The 27686-nt window shown below is 37.4% G+C and overlaps 1 protein-coding gene across 1 annotated transcript in view; it reads right to left on the bottom strand.

The window, feature by feature from the left end:
• kug (FAT atypical cadherin kugelei) overlaps positions 1-27686 on the bottom strand; it is a 603151-nt gene that overhangs the window by 360170 nt on the left and 215295 nt on the right. Inside the window, exon 11 of the mRNA XM_075308589.1 lies at positions 15440-15614. Within this exon, the coding sequence (XP_075164704.1) occupies positions 15440-15614 (175 nt within the window). The remainder of the gene's footprint in view (positions 1-15439; positions 15615-27686) is intronic.

Raw genomic sequence — 27686 nt, 5'->3', positions numbered from 1 at the left:
CAGTGACTTGAACCAGTCATCAGCAGAAGATTTTCGAAAACATCGTTTCAAGGAAATGCTTTCATGAATGATATAGAGGTTCATATTCAAAACTTCTAATAGAGTTGTAGTGTATATGTCATGAAGTCGACAATTAGCAACAAAATCTTGTAAAAACATTACTCGTATATACATTATAATCACAAAATACATAGCAATGTATTCAAAAAACGCTTACTTTGATAATCGTAATAAATATAAATGAGTGATCACAAATACATGGACCAGAACAACATAACAACTCAGGGCACGACAGAAGATACAGATCAAGTAAGGACGTAGAATGATGTGCAGTATCATAATGAGTTGGTAATGAGTTATGTACAACACTTAAATTCATTCTATCTACAACGTTTCGCATATTAACTGTTTTGTGAACATCAAACATGTTGATATAACTATAACATTGTTATACGAAACAACTAAATCTACAAGACGGTCTTCCATCATAAAAATATCCCCGCGAGGTAAATACACTACACCGACTAACACAGAATTTCCGTTATATGTCAATTCACAAAATATATATTCTACATTGCTTTGAGAGTTGCTTCTGCAAATAACCCAAATAAATTGAAACATCCCACTCTTTCTACTGTTGTAGAGGAATGCATGTTGTTCTTTAGAAACATTTGCGCATTTTATATTTAAGAATAGGACAAGAATATGATTTGCTTTGTGTTGGCATTATGTATGAATTCGGATAAGATACAACACACAGATAACAAGACGTTTCAATCTAACGCAAAGAACGAAGGGACAGATGTGCATGCAAAACAATACAATTGCTCCAACGATATGAATATGAAACACCAACAAAAAACAGCACCAGCAGCATTAATTTGGGCACAATATGGACAATATCTTAGTAGTGAGAGAAAGAACTGTCACAACAGCACAGCAATCACATACAAACTATTCAACCGTCGAACGGAACGGACGTGTTTTTTTAATAGCGGATAAAATCATCGTAATAAGTACCTACTACGAATTTCAAGTGTGGTGGGATATTAGGCCACCATGCAGAGAAATTCAAAGACATCCACTGGGTTGCTAACTTCAGGGCCCAGTGGACGGGTATCGACTGGAGTTATAAATTTGGGCAATCACCAGGAGTTAGGCCCAATTAGTCGACCTGTAGACGGGTCGACAGGTGGCGACAAGTCGGACCTTTTCCAAGGTAACGACATCAAAAGGAGGTAATCCCTCACGAAAGAGATTCAAGGAACGCAGAAATGCTTTGTTTATCCTAAAGAAATTAGGATCAGTCGATCCAAGCACGTTGTCGGCTAAACAAAGCGATTCCTTAAAATGGGCTCAAGGAATTCTTGAGGCTGGAAAAAGGGAACGATCACCGGATGAGCTGCCATCCTCCAAAAGGGATCAACGATCGTTTGCCTCAGTTGCTAAATACAGCCTTATGATGGCTATCATAAATAAAGGAGCATTGGACGGTATGGTTCCAAAGCAAAAATGGGGGGAAATTAAGACACCAAGAGGCTGGTTGGTATCAAGGACGATTTAAGCTAGTCGCATTTGAGGACCAGAGGTCTATAGAATGTTTTAAAGCTGCTCTGATACTAATTGGTGAAGTTTGGGAAGGAGCTGCTCTAGAGTTAGTCGAGAAGAAAGACATACCGGCTAGACCAAGAGCACATGCGTGGATACCTGCAAACCCTCATGACCCTGAATCTATTTTAAATAGACTGAAACAATGCAATCCCGATCTTCCAACAGCTGATTGGAAGGTTGGCCGTTTGGATGAAGTGGATGGGCCAAGACGGCATGCAGTGTTTATATTGAGCACTCAGTGCCACATCTAGCAAAGTCCCAGGGCCGTGTATGTTATTGCTTTCATTATATCCAAATGAAGGTGTATGCAAACGATCAGCTAAAGGATTCAGAAATGGACAAGCCTCTGTCTGAATCAGAAGTAAGCGGATCCTCTTGCGAAGTCGAGGCGGATACCAAAGTTGAAGACATGGATAGATACCGTATGCGTGAGGAGGCTTCTACTGCCTCAGAACTCACCAAAGTTGAACCTATGGTTATTGCGAGAGTCACCGATATCTCTGAAGAGGACATTCTTGATGACTCGATTGAAGCGGCTGATGTGACGGTTGTTGAAAATCTCGATGGTCCTACGGATCCTCCAGATAAATCTTCATCATTGTAAGGCTGCATGTGCTGCCTTAAACGTTTTCCTGATGAAAGGGGACATAGACATAGTTCTTATTCAAGAACCATATGTTTATAGACACAAAATATGTGAATTGAGTACTCCGGGGTTCAAACTATTGCAGTATACTGGTAATGATGTAATTCGAGCCTGTATAATTGCTAAAAACGAGCTTAACTTGTTTCTGCTTCCTTCAATGTGCAATGCAGACACTGTCGTTGCCAATTTAGAAATAGCCAAATGCAAATATTGGGTATCTTCGGTCTATATGGGACATGACAGGGAGATGCCTCCATGCCCCGTTAAGACCTTAGTTGAGGAGTCACTGAAAACAAAGACGAAACTCATTATGGGATGCGATGCGAATGCGCATCATATTATATGGGGAAGTAGTGATACTAATGCAAGGGGAGAGTCGCTAATAGAGTTTATTTTGCGTACTAATCTGGTAGTTTGCAACAAGGGAGATGCCCCAACCTTTGTCACTAAAAACAGGCAAGAGGTTTTGGACATCACCTTGGCCTCGTAAGAACTGAATGAAATGATATCTGAGTGGCAGGTTTTAAGTGAACACAGCTTCTCAGATCATCGCTACATCAGTTTCAAATTTGATGTTCATACCACCAAGACCATATTTCCGCCAAATGTTAGGAAAGCTGACTGGAATAGGTATAGGGAATCGTTCAATATGATGATACCGGAAATACCAGAGACAAATATGAGCACTGTGCAAGTTATCGAACACGCAGTGAAGCTGATTACTACGGCCTTCAACATCTCACTGAAAGCTGCATGACCTAGAGGGAAGCCAAGGGGGAAAAATCGACCACCATGGTGGTCTACGGAATTAAGTAATATGAGGAAATCCTGCAGGAAGCTCTTTAACAAGGCAAATTCCACCAGAGGCCCTGTGAATTGGGACGCTTACAAGAAGAATCTGAGAGGATACAAGCGAGAACTGAGAAAGGCTCAGCATAACTCTTGGAATGATTACTGCAGCAGTATTGAGAATACGTCCGAGTCTTCCAGACTACGGAAGGTTCTAGCATCCACCAACTCCGCTCCAGGTTTTATTAAAACGTCGGAGGGCAATTGGACAACGTCCAGTGAGGAGACGCTGGAGGTACTATTGGACACACATTTTCCTGGAAATCAGACGGTTGAACCATGTACTGGCGGTGCCGCAGTTGCTTAGCGGTCGTTTCTCGTCGAGGAAATTGTATCGGAAACTAGAATAAGATGGGCGCTAAATAGCTTTGGACCATTCAAATCCCCCGGACCTGATGGAATTACTCCGGCGTAGTTACAAGCGGTGGTTGACAGAATTATCCCCTGGTTGTCGGCGATATATATAGGATGTATCAACTTAGCATATATTCCACGAAAGTGGAGGGAATCAAAAGTCGTTTTCATACCTAAAGCGGGAAAAGCCTCTCACTCGAATGCGAAGGATTTCCGACCAATCAGCTTATCATCATTCCTACTTAAGACTCTGGAGAGGATGATAGATATTTATCTTAGAACTAGCGTCGATTCAAGTTTGCTCTCGAAACACCAACATGCATACTCGAAGGGCAGGTCTACTGAGACCGCATTACATGAACTAGTCAGCTTTATTGAAAGCTCACTATCTGTCAAAGAATACACAATCGTGGCATTTCTAGACATCGAAGGGGCGTTCAATAACGTCCATCCGAGCTCGATATTAAATGGACTGACAACTCTGAATGTTGATTCAGGTATACTTAGGCTGTTAGACGAACTTCTAAGGAAGAGACGCATTTCAGCCACACTAGGACAAGCAAACATACAAAGGTATGTGAAGAGAGGCACTCCTCAAGGAGGAGTTCTATCACCTCTTCTTTGGAATGTTGCTATAAACGACCTTCTGGTTTCCCTAGAAAAAGAAAGGATACAAGTGGTGACTTAGAGATATAATACAGAGAGCCCTCCGGATGACTGAGAAATGGGCGAAAGATAATGGTTTGGGGTAAATCCTGCAAAGAGAGAACTAGTCATGTACTGCAAAGACCGCAAAACTCCCACGGTTAGACCCATTTCCTTAGGAGGTGTCGAAATTCCCTTTAGGGAGTGTGCAAAATACCTTGGCGTTATTTTGGACAGGAAGCTGAACTTTAAGCTTAAAATTGAAGAAAGGGCGAGAAAAGCAAAGGTAGCTTTGTACTTGTGCAAAAAGGCAATAGGGAAAAAGTGGGGACTAAAACCAAAAATTGTACATTGGCTATACACGGCAGTGGTTAGACCTATAATGCTATATGGTGTTGTAGTCTGGTGGCCGGCACTTCACCAGCTGACAAGTTTAGACAAAGTTCAGCGTATGGCGTGCTTGTGTATCTCAGGTGCTTCAGCAAGACAGGAACACACTCCCTTAATGTCATACTGCATCTATTGCCTTTAGACATTTTGGGCAAACAGTCAGCTACAACAACGGCTGTGCGGTTGCGCGAACTATCGCTGTGGTCGGAAAAAAGTTACGATCACAGTTCGGTCCTCAAAATAATGCCAGATGTGCCTAACGTAGTGGATTACACTTTGGCGAGTCCACTTTTCGACAAAAAGTTTGAGACTCTAATTCCCAACAGTGAGGCGTGGTGCACACGGACCCCGGGGAATAAAAGATATACAGATTTCTACACTGATGGCTCCGTATTGGATGGACAAGTGGTTTTCGGAGTATAGATTTCTACACTGATGGCTCCAAATTGGATGGCCAAGTGGGTTTCGGAGTATATTCTAAAGATCTGGAACTTCGAATAACGAAAAGATTACCTCATCACTGTAGTGTTTTTCAGGCTGAAATATTAGCAATAAGAGAGGTGGCGAATTGGTTGAGAAGTAATGTTCCAAGCAATATTGGCATTAATATATACTCAGACAGTCAACCTGCAATAAAATCCTTGGACTCTGTGTTCCTCAACTCGAAAATGGTCATCGACTGCCGCAAATCTCTCAATGAGATGGCTGAGCAGCACAATATTCACCTAATATGGGTGCCTGGCCATAGGAACATACCGGGGAACTGCGAAGCAGATGAGCTAGCAAGGCTAGGAACTACCTTACATATTCCAGGGGAACTAGAATCTGTTTGTATGCCTCTGGCTACCTGCAAGCTCTTACTGCGTGAGAAGGCTGTAATGATGGGAAATGTTCGATGGGAGAATTGTAAGGGTTGTAACGACACCAAGCAAATATGGCCCCATTTAAACTTAAACCGCACACTAGATATGCTAGTGTTCTCGAGACGCCAGATATCACTCCTGATATCTGCTATAACGGGTCGCTGTCTGATAGGCGATTTTGCGAAAACTATTGGTGCGAAGTATAATGACTATTGTATGAGCTGTCATAATAATCGAGAAGGTTCAACGGTTAAAACTAAAAGTGCCCATATGTAATAGGTACTTTTAGTTAATGTGGTATCACAATGGACTGAATAGTCTAAGTGAGCCCGAATCTTAATCGGGCTGCCACTTTAACCTAACCAAACCTATCACATACAAAAGCAGGTTTCCAGCAATATACAAATCAGTTGTGACTATGAGCCCAAGAGCCTATCACATATAAGCATAGGCGCGAAAGTATGTTTTATTTTCGTTTTGTTTTCTTCTTCTACCAGAACATGCAGCCTTTGTTGTTGTTATTAACTTGCAGACGATGATTTTATTGATTTTTGTGTAAAATTCAGATCATCAGAAAATATTCCATGCTATACTTATGACAGCCACAATTGATTTTAAATATTTCGTATTGTATCGTTACTTTATATATGTTTAATGTCGGACGACATTAAACCAAAAATAAATCATTTTATTTTCTCATTTCATTTTTTATTTCATATTGTAAATTTTTCGTTTCATTAATTATTTTAAATTTTTGTTGCCTAGTGTAAATTCCATTTTTTATCCATTTACATTCGTCAACATTTCTTCAAATTATTCAGATAAATTTATGGTTGACGTTTGTTTTTAATTTCATCCTTATTAAAATAACTGTTATAAACAACAACAACAATAACAACACTCAACGTCATCTACAGCCAGTGTAGAGAGTGAGTGTTGCAATTGTTGTTGTTGCAAAAGATCAATTCTTCTTTGCTTTGCCCTTGACCAACATAAAGGAAAGCAAGAAGTTAGTTGGTCGTTGACTTTCGTTAAATTCGGCACGGGTATCATTACAATATACAAGCAGAAAAAAGATAGAGATCAAACATCATCATATTAAATCAAAGTGTAACAAATCAAAACAGATAATATTAAAACGTGAATTGTAAACTTATTTCATAGAAAATAAAACATATTAAAGAATCTAAATCAAACAAACAGAAGTGTTATAAATCAAATATCAAAAAGGCAAAGTGGTTAAATCGGACGGACATAATGACATTTCAAAACTTATATTGAAACATAGAAGGGTCTGTACCGACCAAAAAATATACCCCCATCAAAACCCCATATAAATTTAGTGGGAATTTACGCCCCCACTAAACATTTGGTCAGCTTCGAACCGAATAGTGTGGTTTTAATAATAAATCAGTTTTATTAAAAACGTTCAGTGACATATTACTCAAAAGTGAACTTTGACCTATGGACAAAAAAGTGATTAAATTATAAAAAAACAATCGTTTGTGGACAAATTATAAAAACAAAATCAAGGTACTTTTTGTGAAGGTTAGGTTAGGTTATGTGGCAGCCCGATGTATCAGGCTCACTTAGACTATTCAGTCCATTGTGATACCACAGTGGTGAACTTCTCTCTTATCTGTAGTGTGACCAAACACACTCTCCACTTCTTCCCCCTTATTCTTCACTTACACATGCATTCCCATTAACATACAGTACTCTATTTTTGATCCACTTGCATTCTCGGTGCATTCATATTTTGTTTTTGTTGACGCAGGTCAGTCACACACTTGGTAGTGACTGAGTTGAATGCACTCAGTGGAGTTCCAATTAGATGTTGGTGGCATGTGACACTTTTCATTGGTTTAGAGTTTCCAGTTGGGATTGCATACATTGTTTTGTAAGTAGACCAACTGCATGAACTCAGAATTGAGTCAAATGACCACCAATAGGAATTAAGAAAGGCCTGCATCTCAAAGAAAGTAAAAGTATTGGTAAAATGTAGATCAATTCTTCATAGAAATATATGCATGTATAAGTGAGCTCCATAGTTCTATACTCCATTTATTGAAATAGTATTAGTACATTTTTCACTCAATAGTCAATAATTCTAAGTTCCAAATTTTGTATAAATTCATTACATTTTCGAAAATAAAATCAGAAAGATATTGCACAGAGCCTAAACAACTGGCTTTTATTTTTCTCTTCGTTGAAGTGCCAAGTGAGAGTGCCTGCAACAAAAATTAGCTGGTCTAGTGGCGCTCTTAAGCGCCGGCCAAAATTCGGGCAGGTAGGAATTTAGGAATCTCTGCATAAATCCTTTTTTGTATTTTTGTGTGAACACTTGCCTACCTCACGGCAAGCATCCTTTTTTGTTCTTGGTGACCGTTTGCCTCCCACACGGCAAACATTACAATCACTGAGTGCTGCCCGATTCCATGTTAAGCTCAATGACAAGGGACCTCCTTTTTATAGCCGAGTCCGAACGGCGTTCCACATTGCAGTGAAACCACTTAGAGAAGCTTTGAAACCCTCAGAAATGTCACCAGCATTACTGAGGTGGGATAATCCACCGCTGAAAAACTTTTTGGTGTTCGGTCGTAGCAGGAATCGAGCCCACGACCTTGTGTATGCAAGGCGGGCATGCTAACCATTGCACCACGGTGGCCCTACTTTTTGTGAAAGTTTTTTTAACCCTGGACAGTCATCCTTCGTCAAAATGACGACGCGTAATTTCATTTTCGATCTAAAATGCATTTTAGTCGATTGGGAAATGATAAATTTAAGTTATACAAATGCAAATATTTTATGAATTTTTGTTGTATACTAATTAAAAACAAAATGAATAAGAAAATAAATTCAATTTTGGTTCACATTTTTGCTCACAGTGCAAATTATCGCATTTTGAAATAAGCCGTAGTCAAAATGACGAAGGATGACGTTAGTGTACAAAAAATAAGGATGACTGTCCAGGGTTAATTTCATTTGTTTACCAGTTTCAAAACAACTTAAGTGACATTAAAAAAAAAAAAAAACAATAAACTTAAATACAATTATACTTTCATAATTGGAAAACTTTCCAAATAAAACCACTATTTGTTAGCAATTGATTTGTGCCAAATTTTGGAAATTTTTCGTTTCACTAAAACGAAAACTGACTTAACTCACATTGTGCTAATCAGTAAAAAATGCGTATTACAAAATTTCAAAAAAAAAGAAACCGATATAAAAACCAGCTTGAGTTATCGTGACATTTATTAACATTTGGGAAATAATTAAAAACATTTTTTGTTCGTGAAAAAAAAAAGAAAAATTTTCCGATTTCATTTTTTGTATGATTTGAGTGACATTTTCAAAAATAAGATCATCCAAAATCATCGTGCTTGTGACATTTCGCAAAAACAATTTCAAAAAGTGATTTTCAAAAGAAAAACTGTACTTCATAACGGTATAACACATTCAAGGCCAATATCGGCAAAAATATATTCTGTGCAAAATTTTGGACATTATTACATAAAACAATTGTGCATTTACATACTGTGGAAGAAATACTGGGACATCAAGGCATCGCGCAACAACGATCAGTGACGTCATCAGCAACATCAATGCAGTAGGAGTAACAAAAATTCACGCAAGTAGAAAAAGGGGACAAGGAGTAAGTACATTGACATGCATATAATCAACCAGAGACATTTCTGTGAGTTGTGCTCAAGTAACATTCTCTCCTTGCAACATCTCACACTTCGCTCTCCTTATAATTATTTTTGGTGTATCTACAATGCGAGTTATCTTGACTTTTTGAATCATTTGCACATAAAAATGGACGTCGTACAAAAATTTCATAATTTGTGCGATGATTTAATTGATCTTGTAGAAACCGACGACAGCAGTCAAATCGATTATCACATCGCGACCTTAGAAGTTCTTCTAAATCATTCAGAAGACTTATGGTTTCAAATACAAGATGAATTAGACAATTGTCAAGACCTCATTCAGCAAAATGCAAATCCAATAAATCCAAAGCAACTCAGGGTAAAATATTGGAAGACTTTCAACAAATACAAAATATTTTCGAAAAATATAAAATCAACAATACAATCAAAAACGTCCCAGACTTCACACAATTTCAACTCCAAAACTTCCTGCGCATCTCACAATAGATATATTTCTTCAAAACCACGTCCAAATCAGATCTCATGCACTGAAAATCAACCCATAGGAGAATGTACACATCTAAAATCATTAGAACTCTTGGTTGACAATAAAAGTCAATTAGTTCCTGGACCTCTTTATCGACCTAAAGAAACACAGGACATATTTTCTAATACAATTTTACAGTCCACACTTCAACGTGACTCATCCGAAAATAAAATACAGTCCACTCTACAAACCAAACAAAATATACAGTCCACAAATCATACCGTCCTACCACGACCTAAGACTTTGCCTACACAAACCTTCTCGAAGCAGAAAATCACGACTTACACTCCCAACAATGTTAAGTCTAATCGACATCGTGATCAACGAGACATCACATCGTCAACTTTATGCGATGATAGCCGACATTCGTCCATACATCATCCACAAATTAGTTTAGTTCAGGATTCTAGTCACCAAAAACTAGAATTTAAACCGACCGATCGACGACCTACTCAAATCTTCATCACAGATTATTCAGGACATGAACTCAGACCTCCATCAAGCCGAGCAGAAGTTCATTCCTCAGTTACAGACCTAGTGCCAAACAAAATTGCAACACCGACTTGTAATTTTATTCATTCAAAACATGAACTCAGCCCTCCAAGCCGAGCAGAAGTTCATTCTTCGACCACAAATCTAGTTCACGACATTATTGCAAAACCTATTTGTAATTTTATTTGTTCCAACAAGGAACTCAGTCCTCCGCCAAGCCGAGCAGAAGTTCATTCGTCCAACGTCTATCTATTACAACATAAAATTACAAACCCGACTTGTAATTTTATTCATTTCAACTATGAACTTAGACCTCCATCAAGTCGAGCAGAAGTTCATTCATCACCATTGAGCCTAATGCAAGCTGCAATTGCATCATCGACCTTTCATACTTCATCATATATATTTTCATCTTTAAATGAGTACTTCGACTTTTACAACAAAATCGAAAACATACCTTGTGGTTCCAGTCAGCCAATCGACCTATTCATTGGACTTGACATTGCAGAACAATTTCCAGACCTTAAAGCCCCGATGTGTCCATTTGCGCTTCCTTCGCCACAAAAAACAGTTCAAGACTTGATTGTGGGAGAACCGATGGAGCAATCGAACTTTTTGGTACTTAGCACGTCGTCAGCGTCTCTTTTGACACAAAATACAGCCATGACCTTGATTGTGGGGAGACTGACATCACGTCCAGCTAAAGAGATATCTAATGCGTATCAGTTAGATATCAACTTCGTCCATTTTTGGGGGGCGGAGGCGACCTCAAAACACCCTTTGAGGTCAAATCAACACAACAACCACAACGTAATTCATTTCATTACCCTATCGCATCGAATTTTGTCTACAATTTCATCTACGAAGTATTCGAACTTATTGTTATTCACCAAACTGGGAATAATGTTCAACACATCTATTGACATTGACCTAAACAATTCAAACCCGAATCTCCAACTAGCCAATGCAATCCCCCAAGCGGATACAAATGACCTTTCAAAGAATTACTTACCTCACATCTGGTTCAGATAATTTACTACAAGTCGCCCATGGACTTCCATTCAAAAATTTATATGCACCAGAATTTTTATGATGTACGAAAATTCGGCCTCCAGCGCTAAAGTTAAAATTTTCACTTCGAAAACTCAAGACTTCATAATCTGGCTTGAAACAGAAAATTTTGAACAATTCTTAAAAATCGACCTAGCGGTATTTGGACGCACATACGAATCACCTACATACAAGTCCGCATTTTGTGCAAAAGGATATCTACATATGAGGTGGTATGATCCTCCCTGGAATATCAAAAGACATTCATCTCAAGATCTCAATTTCCAAGAACAACTACATGTAAAAATGGCCAACATTACCTTTGCAAAAAAGAAATACCCAACACAATCATTTTTTGATTATCATCAATCAGTTTCGACTTTTCGTAGCATTCGCCATCGTCTATTTGCAATTTCAACGATAAATTAATTGGAGAAATATCGACATTCAACTAATTATGCAACTCATCGAATTCCAACATCAAAATGTTTGACACTGCGGTACAACACCCTGACATCACCTGTAGTTCACCACGGAGAGGCCGGCATGTTTAATGTCGGACGACATTAAACCAAAAATAAATCATTTTATTTTCTCATTTCATTTTTTATTTCATATTGTAAATTTTTCGTTTCATTAATTATTTTAAATTTTTGTTGCCTAGTGTAAATTCCATTTTTTATCCATTTACATTCGTCAACATTTCTTCAAATTATTCATTTCAATTTATGGTTGACGTTTGTATTTAATTTCATCCTTATTAAAATAACTGTTATAAACAACAACAACAATAACAACACTCAACGTCATCTACAGCCAGTGTAGAGAGTGAGTGTTGCAATTGTTGTTGTTGCAAAAGATCAATTCTTCTTTGCTTTGCCCTTGACCAACATAAAGGAAAGCAAGAAGTTAGTTGGTCGTTGACTTTCGTTAAATTCGGCACGGGTAACATTACAATATACAAGCAGAAAAAAGACAGAGATCAAACATCATCATATTAAATCAAAGTGTAACAAATCAAAACAGATAATATTAAAACGTGAATTGTAAACTTATTTCATAGAAAATAAAACATATTAAAGAATCTAAATCAAACAAACAGAAGTGTTATAAATCAAATATCAAAAAGGCAAAGTGGTAAAATCGGACGGACATAATGACATTTCTAGAGGTCAAAGTCGACCTCAAAACTTATAGTGAAACATAGAAGGGTCTGTACTAGAGGTGTGCGCGTGACACGAAGTTTTCGTGACACGCGTGAGTCACGTGATTCGTGAATGAAATTTTGACCAAATCACGTGAATGTGCGTGAATGGGACTGAACAAAAATGTGTCGTGCGTGATCGTGCGTGAACATCAAATTCTGTTCGTGAATGTGCGTGAGTAAATTTTTTTCAAAATCACGCTCCCGACAAAATTCACGTTCACGAAAAAATTCACATTCACGACAAAATTCACGCTCACGACAAAATTCACGCTCACGAAGAAATTCACGTTCACGAAAACTTCACACTCACGATGACATTCACGTTCACGAAAAAATTCACGTTCACGAAAAATTTACTCTCACGAGAAAATTCACGTTCACGAAAAATTCACTCTCACGAGAAAATTCACGTTCACGAAGAAACTCACATTCAAGAAAAATTCACACTCACGATGAAATTCACGTTCACGAAAAACTTCACATTCACAAATTATTCAGCCTCACGAGAAATCACGAACCTATTCACGCTGCTCACGATAAAAATTATGTATGAAATATCTGTATTGGACTTCATACTAGATTTTATTAAAAACAACATTTTCATTATTTATGTTTCGCAGCTAAAATTTATTTTTTAATTAGCTTTAAAAAGTAAGATTTACTCAAGTATATTTTACTAAAATTTTTAACATGTACACAGTCTTACACAAGTTTACATACCCCTGAGTTTTTAACCTACTAACCAAACATCTTTCTTGTTGTTTTTTATAAACCACACTAAAAAAATATTGTTAAAAATTAACAAATACTATGTTTTCAAATTATTTTACAAAAATTAAAGCATGTATATGCATAGTTTATAATATTTTATTATTTCAATAAAATACAAATTCTTTAATCGTATGTAAACTTGTGTGAGACTGTGTAGTTTCATGGGGTTAAATTTCAAATCCTATGAACATAGTGTACTCAATGAACTATTTGAAATATATGACGCATATTAAGTAAAATGTCCAGTATCGATACTGCTTTCATTTTTATATCGAAAAATTCTGAATAATGTGTTGGGGTATAACTGACGTCGTCATTCCGGTTGTAACACATTGAAATACTGCTCTCATACAGAATAATATTCTGGGTCGTGGTGAAACTCGATCTAGCGATGCCGGTCCGCATGTTGAAACCTAATTTCCGAACGAAACAAGCTATCGATATAAAACTTGGTATAAGTAGTTGTTATTTATGTAGGTGGATGGTATTACAAATGGGCCCCCATATTTGGCTTCCGGAAGAGCAAATTTTCATATAGGTCCTTAGTTATATATATCTCCCATTTAAACCGCACTAGTAATATGATCTGTTTTGAATGGTATGATTTAGGGAGAATGCAACAACACACACAATTTAACGTAATTTTGGGCGTGGTTTACTTGCTAGATATATCGAGGACAACCATTCGGACGAAAGATAGTTTTCTATGCATTCAAGACATTTTCTGCAGCAAAAAAAAAAAGTCGTATCTATCGCTATTCTTTATCTATCGCTATTCATGTAGTATTATAATTTCATGTATTATATGATCTTTGACTACATTTTTAAACATAAGCAGCATTTTATTTTTAGATATTGCCACAGATTAGATATCAATCACAGAATTAATAAGAAACAAGAAGCCTTATTTGATTAAACAATAATTGATTTCTTCCGGCACTTTCAATGAATTACTTAATTGGTTGTGGTCGAAACTTAATTTTTTAATTGAGGCAATAATTATTTATTGTATTGTTTATTTATTTATAATTATTGGTTTCTTCGATGAAATAATTTATGGTAACTTTACAAGAGTTTATACTTTCTTATGTGCTTTCTGATTATATTATAGTTGGATTTTTTCTTTACACGAAAAAATATCAGTAAAATATTTCCAATTGAAAAGTTGATTGGAATTACATTTTTTCGTTTGTTTTGTAAGTATAATAGTCGTGAACGAGCGTGAGTTGATTTTACATCGTGAGCGTGCGTGAATAGTTTTTATGAATCGTGAATGTGCGTGAGTTGCATTTTACATCGTGAGCGTGCGTGAATAGTTTTTATGAATCGTGAGTGTGCGTGAGTAAGTTTCGTATGTCGTGAAAGTGCGTGAGTTGCATTTTACATCGTGAGCGTGAGTGAATAGATTTTTATGAATCGTGGGTGTTTGGAAGTACGTTTCATTGTTCGTGAACGTGCGTGAGTAGTTTTGTTGTTCGTGAGTTGATATTTCCCGTCGTGAGCGTGCGGTAGTCACTATTCTGCAATCGTGAGTGTTTATCTTTGCAGGATTTTGGTTCGTGAACGTGAGCGTGAATCAATAAAAACCTTCGAGCGTGAATGTTACGAATTCATTCGTGAGCGTGCGTGAGTGTGAGCAATTCAAAAACGGGCGTGCGTGATCGTGCGTGAATATTACGAATTCATTCGTGAGCGTGCGTGAGTGTGAGCAATTCAAAAACGGGCGTGCGTGATCGTGCGTGAATGTTACGAATTCATTCGTGAGCGTACGTGAGCGTGAGCAATTCTAAAAAAGGCGTGCGTGATCGTGCGTGAATAACATTTTGAATTTGTGAGCGTGCGTGAAAAATCCCTCACGCGCACACCTCTAGTCTGTACCGACCAAAAAATATACCCCCATCAAAACCCCATATAAATTTAGTGGGAATTTACGCCCCCACTAAACAATATACTTAAATCTTCACTTTAAAAGTAATTTTCTAGCAATCCATTTCAGTGATGCCAATCCAATAATTCACATCCACAATACTGAATTCGGATCACTCCTTAAGTGATGCAAATTCTGTGCAACGGCTGTCGAAATGGTGGACATCCGTTCTATGACAAGCCCATGTCAAATTCGTCGGCGTTGCGCAAATTTAGCACCATTTCCGTATCCAAAAAAATACATTTTCACTACTGTTTTGGCGACGCTTGTTTTGCTGGGAAATGTTATCGTCAACATATACTTGCATCATATTCCCCTTTTATTCCCATGTAGATTTTTCGACTTTTTCGTTAAATGCCGATTAGTTGAATTTGGCCAACATCAAAAATACCAAAAATAGCAATTCATTATATGTACTGGTGAATTAAACTTACCATAACGCCGAATTTAAAATTGTTCCTGGTTTCGTAATCCAATTGCTGCAATAGGTGAAAGGTTCCCGTTAGAGAGTCGATTTGGAAGAACTGGTTTGCCACATCATCCATTATTGTATATTCCAAAATACTGTTCTGACCGACATCATCATCAAATGCTTTAAGAAAAAGAAGACTTACAAGAAGAAACTTAGTTAATATTTTCGTACAATTTTAAACGGTATTGGTATATCATATAAAGATTATATGTTTGGAACTCCAATGTTCGTAATGTTAATAAACTAGTGTAACATGTTTGGGACATCACATATTCTTAAATATTATATTAGAAACGTCAGATAGAGCGAATAGAGAAAAAAGATACATATAACAAAGGAGATATATGACGAAAGGCATCAACATAACACAGTGAAAAAAAATTAGAGCAAATGGTGCTCCACTTTAGATATATATTTTTTGTGGATAAATGTGTTTGCATTCATTTTGGTATGCGTCTGGCATATGAACAAATTTCCAAAAAAATTTAAATATTTAGGTATAAACATTATTCAATTTACACATTCAATTGTGTATTCAGAGAAACGTCCACGATTGCTTACCGTCTTACATATTTTGTATATAAATAAATATTTGGAGTGGAATGTTATGTAATGTAATGTAACTGGAATTAACTTCGAGGGCAGTTCGGAAACTTAGCCTAGCAAAAAAGCGCGGTATAAACAGAAAAAAATTAAGTGTTTTGGAAACTTCCATCTCTGTTATGAACACATGTTAAATTTTGTTTTGATCTGGCAACTCCTTTATATAGAAACAGGTGTTCAAAAAAGACGTATCCGCAATTTTTTTACAATGGAAAAATTAGAAATGCGTGCTGTCATTCAATATTTACATCAAAAAGGTTTATAGGGACAAGAAATTCATAATGATATGGTGAATGTGTTAGGTGAAAGTGCCTTCATATTCAACAGTAAAAAATTGGGTTGCTGAATTTAAACGTGGTCGTAGAAGCATTGAACCACGTAGTGGACGTCCAAAAACAGCAACAACAACAGAAATTGTCGCCAAAGTGCATGATATGGTATTAAATGATCGACGAATAAAAGTTTGTGAAATTGCTAATATCATGGGCATCTCAAATGATCGAGTCCATTTAATTTTGCATGAAGAACTACAGATGAAAAAGCTTTCTGCAAGATGGGTTCCGCATTTGTTAACAGTCGATCAAAAACGCACAAGAATGAACATTTCTCAAGCTTGTTTGGATCGTTTTAAGCGAAATAAAATGGATTTTAAGCGTCGTTTCATAACTGTTGATGAGACATGGATCCACCACTATACTCCAGAGACAAAAGAACAATCCAAACAATGGACTGAAGCTGGAGGAAGTGCCCCAAAGAAGGCAAAAACAATTCAATCGGCTGGTAAGGTTATGACAACGGTTTTTTGAGACTTCAAAGGTATTTTATTGATTGACTACCTGCAAAAGGGTAAAACAATAAATTCAGAGTACTATTGCAACCTTTTGGATCAATTAAATACGATCAAATTCGACAAAAACGTCCTGGCTGACAACAAACAAAAATAACTTTTCATCAAGACAACGCACCACCGCACAAGATTACAATTACAGTTGTAAACCACTATTTTGAAGACCTTAAAGAAAACTATTTTAATCTAGGGATAGAATTGCTAGAAAAGCGTTGGACTAAGTTTATTGAAGTTTCAGGAGATTATATTGAAAAATAAAAATATTTTTGAAAAACTATTCTCTTTCATTGAAACTATTCTCTTTCATTGATAGACTACGAAGTTTTCGAACCGCCCTCGTATTGAGTCCTTAAACAAAGATATGCTTAGGGTGAAACATAATATTAGAAAATATTGCAGAGGCGATTTTTTTTTTGAGTGTTATTATTATGATATTAATAAATGATAATATATGAGCGAAATTGCGAAAAATGTTACGACTCCGCAATTACACTTTCGTATTAACAATTTCGATTAAAAATTAATGTAAATAGTAAAGATAACTAATGTAAAACTCGTGGGTTATATAAAATTTACAACGATTATCCTTTATTTATTAGTAATTCAAAACCGAATTCAAGAACAATAATTGAAAATTTAAGGCCAAAGAATGAAACAGGAGATACATATATATGGTTTCCCAAAATTTATGAAGAAATTGGTGAAAACGTGTAAGATTTGCCAAGAAAATGGTGGGTCTACACCAAGACTTTTCAAATAGGCCAGAAGCTTAGCATCCTTGGGAAAGAATTAATGTAATTCGAAGACAGTTTGGTATGAAGGAACAATTTATTTTCACAGAATAAAAATTTTGTATATTAAAATTCTAATATAAAGCCTACTTATATAATTTAAATTAACAAAGAACAAAGTTAACCAATATTTTCAATACGCCTCTCAATTGGACAATTTTAATAAATTTTGAATTCTAACAAAGATATAAACATCTAATGTTTTTGTAAATATATCAGCAATTTGTTGTTTGGTTGCTACAGACTTTGTGTTAAGATTGTATGATCCCTGAAAAAAATGCTGGCGTATATCAATGTGCTTTGATCTTTTGCAATCTATATTATTTGCCATTGCAATACACCCAGCGCACTATGGGCGGAAATTGAAAATTTTCGGCAAAAATTATTTACAATCAATCTAGTATCTCCAAACATGGTATATCGATATTTCTTATCAAAGTCAAATGTTACCAACAAAACGTGAGTCAATCTCCCTTATTCTAAATGTTTTACTATAGAGGGGTCGAAATTGTAATTCCACTTGGAATACTATAGAATATACTCATATATGGAGTTTAATTTATACTTGCTTATTTTCCTTATTAAGAAAGCGCCTTATCCCCAGAATGTAAATACTATAAACTAGTTGTCATTTTATTAAATTAATTTTATTAATTAAGATTAAACTATCAAAATCACTTTCTTCGGTATCTAATACTAATTCCGTCCGTCTGTGTTTGTTGTTCGCAGGATTCCGGTCGCAATTATTAACCGATTTTGATAAAATTTCGTACAACGTGTTTTCTTGGTAAAAGGACAAACACTGTTGAATTTGGAAAAAGTTAGATACAGGTCCCATATATGTATCGCCGGATGACTATAAAACCCTTATTTATTAACCGATCTTACTCAAATTTGGTAGAGTCTAATCTTCTACAGTACTAACTATGCATGCAAAGAATCATTGAAATCGGTTCAGATTTAGATATAACTTCCATATATATGTATCGCCCAATTTTCCCAATATTGGCCATAGGACCCTTGTTTTAGTTATCTTGTGGTTTTCACACTTCCTTTCAATATAATGATTTGTGTTTTAATTAATTTGCTTAATTCTTCCTCGGTTTTATGAAGTATTTAACTTTTCCAGAAAGAAAAGATAGCGTTTTTGTTTTCAGCCAAAATGAGAATACTTCGGTATTTTTACCGTCACTATTTCTAGAAAAATTACATTTATTTTAGTATGGGCAAGGGAGTCACCGTAGTGCAATGGTTAGCATGCCCGCCTTGCATACACAAGGTCGTGGGTTCGATTCCTGCTACGACCGAACACCAAAAAGTTTTTCAGCGGTGGATTATCCCACCTCAGTAATACTGGTGACATTTCTGAGGGTTTCAAAGCTTCTCTAAGTGGTTTCACTGGAATGTGGAACGCCGTTCGGACTCGGCAATAAAAAGGAGGTCCCTTGCCATTGAGCTTAACATGGAATCGGGCAGCACTCAGTGATAAGAGAGAAGTTCACCACTGTGGTATCACAATGGACTGAATAGTCTAAGTGAGCCTGATACATCGGGCTGCCACATAACCTAACCTAGTATGGGCAAGTTTGGGCAGACAAACCTTACAGCACGTAAAAAGTATACTTCCTCACGGACAATAATAAGCAAAGATTTTCATTAACAATCGTTAACAGCTCTAGTTCTATCCCTCGAAAATATACGTGTGTACTAAAATTTTCACATATAAACCACAATCCACAAATTCAAGTTCAAAAAGTTTACTTTATACACTTTTATTACGAAAAAATTAAGCACGGAATTTCTCAATTTTTGCTCTCCATGATTACACGCAACTTGCATAAATTGTGGTAAATATTGGTTTTTTCTCCTAAACAGGGATGCCACGTTTTAAATTAACTTTCGATTTGATGTTGTAAAGTAATTTCCATTGGAACATCCAATAATTTTTCATTTTGAAAATTTGACTTTTTGCCGCTGTTTTACGTTTTCCGCCCATAGTGCAGCGTTGTTCTCAAATATAGTAATTGGATAATCTTCTCCAACAACCTTTAGATCTTGAAGTATTCCAAAAATCCTTCAGATGTAGCTTGGCTTAGTTAGTTAATTTTCCATACTAAAATATTTCAAAGTTTTTGGAAAATGTCAATCTATTTCTTCCATTTCTATTATACTGCTTCCAATTATTAAAATATCGTCTATATATAATATAATAAACAAATACTGAATTATCTTTGTAACGACCCAGCAAAAAAAATTTGAAGTTGTAAGTTGCACTACTTCCGGATCACAGATTGGGGATCCAAACTACTTTTTTGGAAGCTTTTTTTTTTTGCTGGGGAGTGTATAGGCAGTAATCATGTTGGGAACGGTCAAACGCCAAATCTTTTAGCTCATTATTGACTGTTTCATCCCATTCTGGGTGCTTGTTTTAACCTATATAGCGACTTCTGCAGCTTTAAAATCGTACCCGGAATTTGCTCCATTCCTTCAAGATAATACATGTGTATGTACATTGGCCTTTTTGATTGAAAACACAAAGATTGTTTCAATTTAATATTTCACAATTTTGGGTTTTATTTCAGTGGTAAGTATAATGGCGTGTATACAAAGGTTTTCACAAAAGGTAAGTAATTTTAATTCAATGAATTGTTGTTAGGTAAATATGTACAATGTGAATAGGTAATTATTTTAGGTTCAAGATTTGATTTTAGGTAAGTATAGGCAATGTAACAAGGTAAGTATTTTAACTAGGGTTTATGTATAATTCACGATTTTGCATGTAAATAATTTAATTTTGTTTATAGTTCAATTTAGTGTAGTTAGGTTCCTTTGCAATTTTGGCAATAACAACAAGTTTTAACTATTTAGTTTATTAGAGTTTTAACTATTTACTTTATTAGACAATTGTTCACTGGATTAATTTTTATTTCACTGTATTTTTTAGCTAGTAAATTCAGTATTAATTAACAAATTTATTTATTTATTATAATCAATTGTTTTTAGCTTTAATGTAACTGTATATTAATTATAATGTTTTTGGGTTTGTCCTTTGTGTTTATTTAATAATGATTTACAAACACCTTTTGATTTCGATATTTGAATATTCACAAAATATATATTTTTTTGTAGCTCTTTTTATTTTAACTTTTACTTTGGCTATATATTTTTTCTCTTTTGGTTTTTTTATATTTCACTTGTCACGACGTTGTGGCGGTTTCAAAGGGCGCAAACTATATAATTGATTTTGACATTATCCAATGTGACCGGAGTTATTTGCCAACTTTGTTTTCATTATTCAGCTACTGGTGGCAACAACACTGTGGAGAGAGAGCACTGTGACTAGTGACGTATGTATGTGTCAATGCACCGCTAGTTACAGTGCTGCTCAAAAGTATAGCTCCACAGTGCTGAGCAAAAGTTTAGCGCAATGCTAAACACTCTGGGCCCGCCGTGACAAGTGTTATAATTTTCAGATTCTAGGGCCTAATTCATTGGCATATTCCTTATTGGACCAGCAAACGTGTAGCCAAGAGTTGTTTGATAGGCGTGCATCGCCTAGCCCGGTGAAAACGTGACCATCTCTTCGTAGCGCTGGATAAACGTCGGCTCCCAGCTCTAAATCTATTGTTGTGTTTGAACGTGGGTCTGCTAGCGTATCTGCAGCAAGATCTCGGGTCGGGTCTTCTAATATTGGGTCTGAATACGGTCTGGTTGGCAAATCATGTGTGATTAGGGCATTTACACGCAGTGCCGAGGCATTAAGCGAAATGTGGTAAAGCGATGGCCTCGATGAATAAATGACCGTAGCCCTATGCGTCGAAAGGTAGAATACGCCATTCTGGACATGGTGGCAGATTGATTTATGATTGCCCGAATAGTGGTCCAGGTGTCCACCCCGTCCTCCGCCACTCGTACCGTAGCTGTGGGTACAAAAACTAAATCCCTCCGCAAAGGAGCGTCATTGTCGCGAGAAGGTGTAGGGTCTGATGGTGGCGCATCTGCTATTGGTCCAAAAAGGTGAGCGGGTCTTAGCGGGTCTTAGCGGGTCGTCGAATGGGGGAGCTCCGTGGAGAAGTGAATGATGGCGCAAATTGCATCTTCTATAGCCACTTGGAGAAGGACAGTCAGGAGCAAGATGACTTCTTGCTAGGCAGTTTCTACAATAACCACGCCTCTCGACGGTTTCATAGCGCTGTGATGGTGTCTTCTCTAAAAACCGATCACAGGAACTTATGGCGTGGTCTTCTTGACAGAGACCGCAAGAATATTGCCAGGAAGTTGGTCTTCCGCGCCAATCAACGTGTTGGCGATTGCTGGATCTATGCCTTGGAGTCCTCCCTGTCGCCCTGTTGTTTCTCTCCCGACCGCGTCGCTCATCATTAAACCTGTCCGGGCGTGGCAAATACGCAGCCATATCTGAAATAAAAAATCGCTGCGAGTACAAAGTTCTTTTGATTAAGGCGCAAAAAGCTAGTCATGCAGAAAACTGTTTGACCAGCTTCGTAACGGGTCTACTGAATGTCCCCCTTGCCGCTCGTATATCTACTACCCTTATATTTTGGTCTGTTCCCGGATATATTTTCTCAATCCGACCCATTGCCCAGTCAGTTGGAGGAAATCTGTCATCTTTTATTACTACGAGATCATTTTCTTTTAAATTTTCCTGCTGGTACTTCCATTTGTTGCGACGGTGCAATTCTTTAAGGTATTCTGACTTCCACCTCATACAAAAATATTGAGACACAATTTTGAGTCGTTGCCACCTGTTGGCAAGTGTGACATCTTGATCTGAAATATCAGGCTCCGCTGGAGCCAGCATTGAAGTCCCGATCAAAAAATGACCAGGGGTAAGAGGAGAAAAATCGTTAGGATCATCATTGGCTCTATACAAAGGTCGTGAATTCAAACAAGCTTCTATACGAGCCAATATTGTAGATAATTCTTCAAAGGTGAAGCTCATATTAGGAATAAACTTTCGTAAATGGGTCTTCAGCGATTTCACACCCGCTCCCATAAACCGCTCATATGAGGTGCACCAGGAGGTATAAATTTCCACACAAGATTGTTGTGAGAATATTGTTGCAATGTTTGGGTTTGTAAATTTTTCATAAATTGTAGACGATCTTTCTTCAACAGTTCTGCTGCGCCTGTGAAATTCTTCCCATTATCTGAGTAAATACAAGCGGGGCAACCTCTTCGAGCAATGAATCGCGAAAAAGCCGCAAGAAAAGACTGTGACGATAAAAACACACAAAAATACAGATATAACCTTTGGTTATCAAGCAGACCCTTGTTTTATAGTTTTTAATGTTGAAGGGTCCTGCAAAATCAACTCCTGTATTAATAAAAGGTCGTGAAAGAAGGGTGCGTTCAGGCGGAAGTGATGCCATTATTTGAGATTGGGTGTGTCGTTTGAATAATATGCAAGTCTTACAATTGTGGATAACTTTTTTCACCAAAAGTTTTAATCGAAATATCCAAAATTCCGATCTCAATACACGAGTCATAAGTTGATTACCACCATGAAGAGTAACTTTATGAGTAAATTCAACCAAAAGTTGTGTAAAGCGAGCATCATATGGCAAAAGAATGGAATGTCTTTCGTTATAACTTAGAACTGGCGACTGAACAAGTCGCCCATGTGACCGCATAATCCCACTTGAGTCAATAAATGGGTTCATCGTCAATAAACTACTAGTAGACGAGATTTTTATTTTATTCACTAAGTTAGCATAGTCATGTGCAAAATATTGACTTTGAGTCATAATGAGCAAACGTCGTTTTGTTTCTTGAGTTTCTTCTGGAGTTATCTCCTGGGTGGAAATTCTTAGATGTGATCTGTTTTGCCCGGTATTTCTCCAAAAACGCAAAACATAACTCAATACTCTGTAAGCTCGTGGTAAAGAAGAAAATCGTATCAGAGGGTCCTCAAACGTTGAAGCAGTAAAAACCTTGACTGTTTTCATTTCTAATTTTGTGTCTGGCAAGATTTCAAATTTCGGCCATTTATCTCTAGGAAATTTCAACCATTGTGGTCCATGCCACCATAAATGATGAGCTTTTAATTCAGATGGTGTACAACCTCTAATAGCTACATCCGCTGGGTTATCTTCGGAGTCAACATGTCGCCATTTATCGTTGCCAACATTTTCTAAAATTTCTGATACACGATTTCCTACAAATGTATTCCACGCACATGGAGGTTTTTTCAACCATGCCAAAACAATTGTAGAATCTGTCCAAAACTGGGTTGAGAAATCTGAAATTTGCAGATTTGTAACAGTCGCTGATGCCAACTTAGAAAGCAAAACTGCTCCGCACAACTCGAGCCGGGGCAATGAAATCTTTTTAATTGGAGCAACGCGGGTCTTAGCAGCAATCAGATGTGTTTCAACTCGGTTATCTCGGAGTTCAACACGAATATATAAAGCTGCCCCATATGCACTCTCGGATGCATCAAACTCCATGAATCTCTATTTTTTGAATTTGGGACAAAATTAATCCATCTAGGTATTTTTACAGATTCAATAGCGTCACTATTTTTTACGAAATTTTGCCAATTCATGTGCGTAATAGTTTTCAATGGGTCATCCCAATCAATTTTGTCCAGCCATATTTGCTGCATAACCAATTTGGCTACTACAATAATTGGAGCTAACCATCCACATGGATCAAATAATTTTGCAATAGAGGATAAAACTTCTCTTTTGGTGTAATTTTACCTAACTTCTATAGTTGGCTGATTAAAAGTGAAATAATCCCCCGATATGTTCCACCTGACTCCTAGTGTCTTGGTTGATGAATCCTCAGATAAATCCAACCAATTAAGTGGAAGCAATTGTTCTGAAGGCAAATCTTGAATGACGTTGTGATTATTAGACGACCACTTCATTAGCTGAAAACCCGCAGAGTCCAAAGCTAGAATTAACTCTTTACGAGATTTAATAGCGTCTTCGACAGTGTGCGCGCCAGCAAAACATTATCTACGTATAAGTTTTCTCGTATAATTTTTGACGCAAGAGGATATGTGTCCGTCACATCTTCTGCAAGTTGAAGAAGTGTCCGGATTGCAAGGAATGGAGCGCAGTTAACTCCAAAAGTGACTGTTAAGAGTTCAAAGTCTTCTAAGGGGTCTGTGGGAGATTTTCTAAAAAGTATACGCTGATATTGTGTCTGATTTTTGTCGAGCAGAATTTGTCTGTATATCTTTGTGACATCCGCACTATAAACATACTTAAAGAACCTCCATTTCAAAATTTGTAAGACAAGATCCTGCTGGAGAATGGGTCCAGTAAACAAATTATCATTAAGGCTTCGCTTGTTTGACGAAGGGCTTAAAGCATTGAAAACCACCCGAAGTTTTGTTGTCAGCCGATCAGGTTTAATCACAGCATGATGCGGCAAGTAATAATTCGGAGTCTTCGCGATTTCTTGAGGCGAAATTTTTCTCATGTGTCCAAGTTCCAAATATTCTAAAATTGTTTGATCATATTGTGCCTTTATATCAGGAGTCTTCATTAACTTCCTCTCCCTTCGGAAAAATTGTGCCATTGCGATATTTCGAGAATTTCCTAATTAAATTAAAAATTCAAAAATTAAGGGTCCTATATCCATTCCAATTAGAAGATCAACGGGTTGACTGATGTAGAATTTTGGATCTGCCAAATCAAGGTTGACAACATCCCTAAGTTGTGCTAAGTCTACGTTCGTGACATTCTTGATGACTCGATTGAAGCGGCTGATGTGACGGTTGTTGAAAATCTCGATGGTCCTACGGATCCTCCAGATAAATCTTCATCATTGTAAGGCTGCATGTGCTGCCTTAAAAGTTCTCCTGATGAAAGGGGACATAGATATAGTTCTTATTCAAGAGCCATATGTTTATAAAAACAAAATATGTGAATTAAGTACTCCGGGGTTCAAACTATTGCAGTATAGTGGTAATGATGTAAATCGAGCCTGTATAATTGCTAAAAACGAGCTCAACTTGTTTCTGCTTCCTTCAATGTGCAATACAGACACTGTCGTTGCCAGTTTAGAAATAGCCAAATGCAAATATTGGGTATCTTCGGTCTACATGGGACATGACAGGGAGATGCCTCCATATGCCGTTAAGACCTTAGTGGAGGAGTCACGGAAAACAAAGACGAAACTCATTATGGGATGCGATGCGAATGCACATCATAGTATATGGGGAAGTAGTGATACTAATGCAAGGGGAGAGTCGCTAATAGAGTTTATTTTGCGTACTAATCTGGTAGTTTGCAACAAGGGAGATGTCCCAACCTTTGTCACTAAAAACAGGCAAGAGGTTTTGGACATCACCTTGGCCTCGCAAGAACTGAATGAAATGATATCTGAGTGGCAGGTTTTAAGTGAACACAGCTTCTCAGATCATCGCTACATCAGTTTCAAATTTGATGTTCATATCACCAAGATCATATTTCCGCCAAATGTTAGGAAAGCTGACTGGAATAGGTATAGGGAATCGTTCAATATGATGATACCGGAAATAACAGAGACAAATATGAGAAATGTGCAAGATATCGAATACGCAGTGGAGCGGATTACTAAGGCCTTCAACATCTCACTGAAAGCTGCATGCCCTAGAGGAAAGCCAAGGGGGAAACATCGACCACCATGGTGGTCTACGGAATTAAGTAATATGAGGAAATCCTGCAGGAAGCTCTTTAACAAGGCAAAGTCCACCAGAGCTTCTGAGGACTGGGACGCTTACAAGAAGATTCTGAGAGGATACAAGCGAGAACTGAGAAAGGCTCAGCATAACTCTTGGAATGATTACTGCAGCAGTATTGAGAATACGTCCGAGGATTCCAGACTACGGAAGGTTCTAGCATCCACCAACTCCGCTCCAGGTTTCATTAAAACATCGGAGGGCAATTGGACAACGTCCAGTGAGGAGACGCTGGAGGTACTATTGGACACACATTTTCCTGGAAATCAGACGGTTGAACCATGTACTGGCGGTGCCACAGTTGCTCAGCGGTCGTTTCCTGTCGAGGAAATTGTATCGGAAACTAGAATAAGATGGGCGCTAAATAGCTTTGGACCATTCAAATCCCCCGGACCTGATGGAATTACTCCGGCGGAGTTACAAGCTGTAACTGACAAAATTATCCCCTGGTTGTCGGTGATATATAAAGGATGTATCAACTTATCATATATCCCAGGAAAGTGGAGGGAAACAAAAGTCGTTTTCATACCTAAAGCGGGAAAAGCCTCTCACTCGAGGGCGAAGGATTTCCGACCAATCAGCTTATCATCATTCCTACTTAAGACTCTGGAGAGGATGATAGATATTTATCTTAGAACTAGCGTCGATTCAAGTTTGCTCTCGAAACGACAACATGCATACTTGAAAGGCAGGTCTACTGAGACCGCACTACATGAACTAGTCAGCTTTATTGAAAGCTCACTATCTGTCAAAGAATACACAATCGTGGCGTTTCTAGACATCGAAGGGGCGTTCAATAATGTCCATCCGAGCTCGATATTAAATGGACTGACAACTCTGAATGTTGATCCATGTATACTCAGGCTGTTAGACGAACTGCTAATGAAGAGACGTATTTCAGCCACACTAGGACAAGCAAACATACAAAGGTATGTGAACAGAGGCACTCCCCAAGGAGGAGTTCTATCACCTCTTCTTTGGAATGTTGCTATAAATAGCCTTCTGGTTACTCTAGAAAAAGCAAGGATAAAAGTGGTGGCATACGCAGATGATGTGGCTCTGGCAGTCAGGGGAAAATTCCCATCCACAATCAGAGATATTATTCAGAGGGCCCTCCGGGTGACTGAGAAATGGGCGAAAGACAATGGTCTTGGGGTAAATCCAGCAAAGACAGAACTAGTCATGTACTGCAAAGATCGCAAGACTCCCGCGGTTAGGCCTATTTCCTTAGGGGGTACTGAAATTCCCTTTGGTGAGTCTGCAAAATACCTTG

This window comes from Haematobia irritans, chromosome 4, assembly GCF_050003625.1.
Source record: "Haematobia irritans isolate KBUSLIRL chromosome 4, ASM5000362v1, whole genome shotgun sequence".
Lineage (NCBI taxonomy): Eukaryota > Metazoa > Arthropoda > Insecta > Diptera > Muscidae > Haematobia > Haematobia irritans.
Note: the sequence above shows the minus strand (reverse complement) of the source record. Positions and strands in the feature narration are given on the sequence as shown.